Source organism: Citrus clementina, unplaced genomic scaffold (genome assembly GCF_000493195.1).
Source record: "Citrus clementina cultivar Clemenules unplaced genomic scaffold, Citrus_clementina_v1.0 scaffold_7, whole genome shotgun sequence".
Classification (NCBI taxonomy): Eukaryota; Viridiplantae; Streptophyta; class Magnoliopsida; order Sapindales; family Rutaceae; genus Citrus; species Citrus x clementina.
The window spans coordinates 15,850,622-15,857,805 of record NW_006262075.1 but is presented as its reverse complement, the minus strand read 5'-3'; the positions used below and the strand labels follow the sequence as shown (position 1 = coordinate 15,857,805).

The following is a 7,184-nucleotide window of genomic DNA, read 5'->3' as shown; positions in this document are numbered from 1 at the left end:
TGTCGGATTTTTCTATTACAAAAGGTGGAATGCCACTAAAAATTGTGTATCATGCTGTTTTAAAACAAAAGAAAAGAATTATTAATTTTTTCAAATAAGAGGGAGGACTATTCATTTTCCCTTGTATAAATGATAAAGCCATTGAAAGAGTCTTAATCAATTCAATGATTTTATGAGACTTGGACGGAAACTGAATTAAGGAGGTTTAGTCCCAATCATATGCAGTAAAATTTATTATCTATAGGCAACAGGAAACTGATTCATTGTACTGCTTTCACAAGCAAGATCTCTAGAGTTTTTCTCCCCTACAACTACACCATACAGGTGTACTGCTATAGAATCCCTAAGTGGGTTTCAAGAAATCTTTTTGAGATGGTGGTTTGTTTGTTTGTTTGGTTTCTGTGATGTTTGTTTTGCAAGTGAGGTTTGGTTTGAATATCGTTGTTATATTTCGTTTTCCCTGATTTGGTACGTTTGGTGGAGAAAATTAAATGAGTGATACAAAAGAAACCAACTCTGTACTGAAACTGAAAGGCTAATATAAGAGCCCAAGTGGTAGTTGAATTTAGTTAGGGGAATCTAGATTCTGTTCATATTTCGGCAATGACTGAAGGGGACAGCATTGAGAGTCTTTTAGCTGCTAGGAAGTTATTGAATAGTAGCTTAGACAAATCAAGAGCTGTTGCCTTGGCTCTTGGCAAAACTGGGTCAAGATTGGAGGAGATTAAAGAAAGATTGCCGTCTTCGGAGGCTGCATTTAGATGCTTTTCTATGCAAAAGTGCTCATTTGTTGTTGTAAGGAATCAGATTGACAGTGCCATTGGCCCTGCTGCTGCTGTTTTGAAGGTCTTTGATTCTGTGCAAGAGCTTGAGAAATCACTCATATCAGAGTCGCATTCAGATATTTTTGGTTACCTCGTAGTCTTGAAACAGCTTGAGGAAGCAATGAAATTTCTTGCTGATAATTGCAGGCTTGCAATTCAGTGGTTGGAGGGAATTGCTGAGGCTCTTGAAGGAAATGTAGCTGTCACTGATCGGTACAACTGCAGTGTCAAAAAGTCATTTAGAATTCTGCATGAGTTGCTGGCCTATGAGGCGTCTGCTCGTCTGAATGGAGGGCTTCTATTTGAGGCATTGAACTACCTCGAGAGTGAATTCAATCGGCTTGTGACAGAAAACACCATTCCGTTTGCTTTGGTGGCTTCCTCTTCCTCTCCTGGAAAGCAAGCTTATATTGGTTCATCGCTTATGCCAGTAACTGTTATACAGAAGTTGCAGGTTATAATAGACCGACTAAAAGCTAACGGTCGGCTTGAAATTTGTATATCTGTATATGCTGAAGTCCGGAGTTTGAATATCAGGAAAAGTTTGCAAAAACTTGATTTGGAATATCTGGAGAAATCGGCTAAAGAATTTGATGATGTGCAAGATATAGAGGGACTCATAGGTAATTGGTGTAAGCATTTGGAGTTGGTGGTGAAGCATGTTTTCGAGCCCGAGTGCAAGCTCTGCAGTGATGTTTTTAATAAGATTGGATTAGATATTTGTAATTGTTGCTTTGCGAAGATTGCCATCCAATCCGGAATTCTTTCTTTCCTCCAATTCGGAAAGAATGTTACAGAAAGTAATAAGGATCCTGTCAAACTCTTGAGGCTGTTGGAAATTTTTGCAGCTTTAGACAAAGTGAGAGTAGATTTCAACAGACTGTTTGGAGGAGAAGCCTATGGCGATATCCAAAGTCTGATAAGGGATCTCATAAGAAGAGTTGTTAATGGTGCTTGTGAGATTTTCTTGGAGCTGCCTCTTCAAGTGAAGCTTCAAAGGCAGGTTTCTCCTCCTCCAGATGGGAGTGTTCCAAGGCTTGTACTCTTTGTGACTGACTACTGTAATCAGCTGCTTGGAGACAATTACAGGCCAATATTAACCCAGGTTTTGGTGATCCATCAGAGCTGGAAACAAGCAAAATATGAAGAGGGGCTTCTTACACGCCTGATTTATAGCGTAATTAAGGAAATTGCATTGAATTTGGATGAATGGTCAAATTCCCATCAAGATATCACACTGTCCTACCTTTTCGTGATGAATAATCATTGCCATTTTTGCAACCTGAAAGGCACAAAGCTTGGAGATATGATGGGAGATTCTTGGGTTAAAGCTCATGAGCAGTACAAGAACTACTATGCAGGGCTTTATGTGAGGGAGAGTTGGGGAAAGCTTTTCTCTTTCCTGAGGCAGGATGGCCTAATTGCCTCTCCTAGCAGGAAGGCAAGTAATCGTGAATTGGTGAAGAAGAAACTGAAGGACTTTTATCAGACTTTTGACTACATGGTTAAGAAGCATTCCTGCTGGGTTGTGACTGACAAAAACTCGAGGGAGAAGATATGCCAACTTGTAGTGCAAGCTTTTCTGCCGGTTTATAGAAGTTACTTGCAGAATTATGGAGTTTTAGTTGAAGAAAATGCAAGTGGAGGTAAATATGTGAAATACAGTGCAAATGATTTGGAGAAGATACTGAGCTCTCTGTTTCAACCAAATCTGAGAAAGAATGGCAGCTCCAGGCACTTGCAGTTCATTGGAAAAATAAAAAATGTAGTGACACACCAGTTTCATTTGATGCTTACAGCTTCATGAAATTTCAAATTGTTCTTACTTTATCCCGGTCAATTGCATTAAAGTGGTGATTAATGACAATACTTCTCACCACTTCAATGTCATTTCCATCCCTATAAAACTGATGAAAAAATAGTCTACATTAACAATCATCTTTGTGCAATCTGAATCACTATAATCACAGAAAATATCTAGAATCATATGGTTGGATCATGCAGCAAAAAATTTATGTTTAGTGCAGTACCACGCGAAAGAATCCACTATGATAACCCATAACAATCTACCAGTACAACCAAAAATTGCTTCACCTGATTAAAAAACTCATCGTCAAGATGAATATCAAATGAGCTTATGCTGCAGAAGCAATGTTGATAACTCGCAACATTTAGGTTCAGATTGAATCTCTCTCAGTTCATTTCTCTTCAGTGAGACTCATTTCTCTTCAGTGAGGCTCTTTCAACATCTTAGGGCCAATCTTTACACCCAAGTGGTTCCTTAACCCTGCAGCATTTTCAGAACTGTTCTATCAGGTTGAAAGAATCGAACCGATTCTAATGGCTAATTTTAAATTATTAGATGACCCTCAATTGACGCCTCGACCCGAAGTAAACAATCAAAATCCCAAAATTCTTAATTAGTCTTCAAAAAGCATGACCTACAACCTCTGTTTTTTCCACACCACTTGCTTCATAAACACCTTTTATTTGCAAGCAACTAAAACATGTTGAGACCCATATCTGCCCCAGGGTCCTGGTTGAGTGTTTTTGGAACAGTTTTATTCGCCAGTAAACCCAAAATTTCTTCAGATTTGTACACCCATTGAACCATACAATCGACGTTACACAAGCAATCATGCCGGAAACAATAGCAACAACATCTGTGGCCCAGTTCGCTACGTAAAGCATTATTTTTGTTTAGCTGGGTGAGGATTTGTAAATGATTAGTGTTATCGATAATGGCAGATTATCAAAATTTGATTGGACTGTATTGATAGTATCTATAAGGATTGCATTAATGGTCTCAAAATGAGGGGACTCAGCTTCGTAAAACAATGAATTAGATTACTTTCAAGCTTCAAGTAGCATTGTCTTTATTTATTTACGGCAGTTCAAAGTATTATCTTGAAAGAAAGGGTCAAAACTTTTACAAGCGTGATATGCACATCTGACTGTGACATTGATTTTCATAAATGGGTTATTCTTTAACAGAATACACAAAATACTCTGTTATAATCCAAATCAATGACCAAAACATTTTATATTACTACACTCGTAAAACAGAAGAAATAGTTTTATTATAGATAACGAGACCCCTACCACCTATAGGTACTTTTAGGCAAGTTTTTTTAAATTGGATACCTGAATGTCAAGTACGGCACAGAATAATATATCTTCCGGAGCATACAATAAAATTTTCACCACCAAACCTTACCTATGATGTCAGGCAAGTTTGCTCGCAAGTCGCAACTGATAATCACCTTTTCTTCTCCAATTGTAGTATTTTAATTATGGATCTTGGTTCGTGCTTTTCACATGGAGATGTCACTTAGGAAAGAAAATCCCATCGCAACCAAAAAAGCGCTGTAAAAGGTACTTAGTCCGATTGGAGAAATGATCCTCACGGTGCAGGCCACCTACCTAATAAGTAACATACAACGCAATAAAACAATTGCTGTACGGATGAAGAGAGCTATATGCAAAAGCAATATCATGAGTATTAGTGATCTCTTAAAAGCACCCCTCGAAGTTTAATTTATTAAAAATAAAAAAGAGAAAAATTATAGATTAGGAGACATAATGAGTTTTACCCTTACGCATTGCACTAACAAAACATATATCTAACTAAAGTATTATTTCGATAAACCATTAGCATCAAGAGAAATAAATTTTTGAATAGCTAAAGGAGGAACCTACCACCAATTGAACTGATCACAGTGCAAACCAAGACTGCTATGTGCTGTTTATTTTAGTTATTTAATTAACAAAATTTCGTTACTCCGTGAAGGTTAACAAAAATATAATCTCCTTCTCAGCGTACGAAGTACATAAGTAGGAATTCGTATAATAATATAACAAGTCAGCGATCAGGAAGTAACATAGTAAAAGTTAATTGCTTGGATTTGATTCATAATCCACACATGAAAGTATAATCACTTGCCTTAAAAATGAAGATAGAAAAAATAATATGTTGATTTTTTTTTGACAACAAGAATATGTTGATTTAGTATCAAAGAGATCAACATTTTGAGCTTGACGCCACAAAAGGAAATTATGTTGGCATAACAACTGATCACTGTTAGGTTGCATATAGATATAAGATATACAAAATGCAACGATTGAGGATGCATAAGGATTCTGCCCAGTGCTGTAGCAGATACTGCAGCAACCGAGCCAAACATTAGAAAATATTCAAGACCATTAGGAGAGTTTATTCACTCAACTACTCTATTTTCCTATTGGTTTTATTCTTGAGTTTGACGTAATAATTTACTTTGTTGCATGTTATTTATTGCGCTTTTATTTTAATTAGTATAACAGTTTCACTAATTGTTTTATTTTAATTTAGTACAAAATCTGCACTGTTAAGATTACTGTAGCAAATCTGATAACATCAATCCATGTGGAGACGATCTTGAATACTCATCATTTTATTACTTGTTGTATATACTTGCACATTGACACTAATAGCATTTGAATATGTACCCAACAAGGTTTTGGCACCGTTGCCGGGGATTGATTGTTCATTGTGATTTGTGAAATTAGTTTTAACAGTGCCAATTTTTTTTTATTTTAATTTGTTTATTTTGTTGACATATGTAATCTAGCAACCCTTGCATGCGCAAATATAAATCTATTGAATTCCAGTTTGATCCAAAAATTGAAAGAACCGCAACGAGATTTAGAAGAGAGCATTGAGAATTACAAGCTATTGTAGCAATGGATGACTTGCAAGATATCAGAAACTTGAACCCTAGAGAGGAGATACAACCAGTCAATGTACATGAAGGACTGAATGGACAATATGTTCAAAGGCAACCAGTGAATAACAACATTATTCACATGGCGGATGATAGAGATAGAGCCATTCGAGACTATGCAGTGTTGACTCCTCAACCCATACATTCGGGAATAGTTAGACTCGACGTTCAAGCTGACAATTTTAAGCTCAAACTAGTGATGTTTCAGATGCTGCAAACAGTGGGGCAATTCAATGGGCTGCCATATGAAGATCCTCATCTACATCTTCAGTTATTTTTGAAAGTGAGTGACACTTTCATGATTGTGTGATTGAAGTGTTAGTGTTGTTGTTATTACTTGAGGACAAGTAATGATTTAAGTTTAGGGGTGTGATAACTCTATGAAATAAGAGTTATCATGACACTTTTAGACTTAAATCAATAATACTTAGAGAGTAAATAATGTGTTATCATTGCATTTTTATTATATTTTTCATAAACATTCATCTTAGTTTATTCGTAATAAATTTTGTTTGATTTAGAATAATTTGTGTGCTAAATCATATACATAATTGTAGGTGTCCGGAAGCCCAAATTTCAAGGAAGGAATGCTGATGCAATAGGCTTGCAAAAGATGGAAAAGAACGTAGTTACAAAAGAATTGAAACAAATTTAGAACAGTGCAGTTGTTGTAGCAATCCTAAAACAACAGCAGAGAAAATTTTGCGCGTGAGACTTGCAGAATTGCAATATGCCGTTTCCTAATCTAACTTATGCGCGACCTAGGTTTCCGTTTAACCTAATTTTCAACTATAAAAGAAGCACACATCATAAGGAAAAAAGGAGCCGTCACCCAAGGAGAAAAACCACAAAGAAACAAAAGAAAAACAAGATTCAAGAGAGAGATTAAAGGTTGCACAAGAGGAGAAATTGCAAAGATCAATTGGGAGCTCAATCCTTCTTATTCTTCTCTTGTTTTCTATTTATTCATGGGGATGTGTTTCATGGCTGAAAATTTGTTCTTTATTTTTCTTTTGCAAATCATGCACTAAATTTATTTATAGTTGAGTGATAAACAATCTTGATATTGACTGAAAATATGTGTTGTTGCATGTTTGCTGTATCATTTTGTTTTGATAGCATTTATTTTTATTCATTATTTCGGCTAATCACCCATTTAATGATACAAGTTAGGAGAGAGCCACAAAATGGCCTATTTTAGTGGAGCATATCAAAACAATACTTCGTTTTAGATTGAGTTTCCTAAATTGAATTTTACTTGAGTCCCAAAAGGGTCATGTTTAATCTAAGATTAGTGATGAAATAGACATATGGATTCACCTTGTAGAGTAAATAGAACCTAAGCGTATAATGATATATCTTATGTTGGTATAATAATTGATCATTGTTAGGTTGCATATAGATTCAAATGCTATTAGTGTCAATGTGCAAGTTACACAACAAGTAATAAACTGATGAGTATTCAAGATTGTCTCCACAGGGATTGATGTTATCAGATTTGCTACAGCAGTCTCAACAGTGCAGATTTTGTTCTAAATTAAAATAAAACAATTAGTGAAAATATTATACTAATTAAAATAAAAGCGCGATAAATAAA

The 7,184-nt window shown here is 35.7% G+C and overlaps 1 protein-coding gene across 1 annotated transcript; it reads left to right on the top strand.

Annotated features, from left to right (window-relative positions):
- Positions 1 to 589: 589 nt before the first annotated feature.
- On the top strand, positions 590 to 2,679 carry LOC18037870 (exocyst complex component EXO70A1). Its single transcript, XM_006427682.2, has one exon. It carries the CDS (start codon positions 604 to 606, stop codon positions 2,629 to 2,631), a length of 2,028 nt encoding a protein of 675 aa, XP_006427745.1. The 5' UTR covers positions 590 to 603; the 3' UTR covers positions 2,632 to 2,679.
- The last annotated feature ends 4,505 nt before the right edge of the window (positions 2,680 to 7,184 follow it).

Coding starts and splice junctions, on each gene's coding strand:
- LOC18037870 (XM_006427682.2), top strand. CDS start 604: ATGACTGAAGGGGACAGCATTGAGAGTCTTTTAGCTGCTAGGAAGTTA.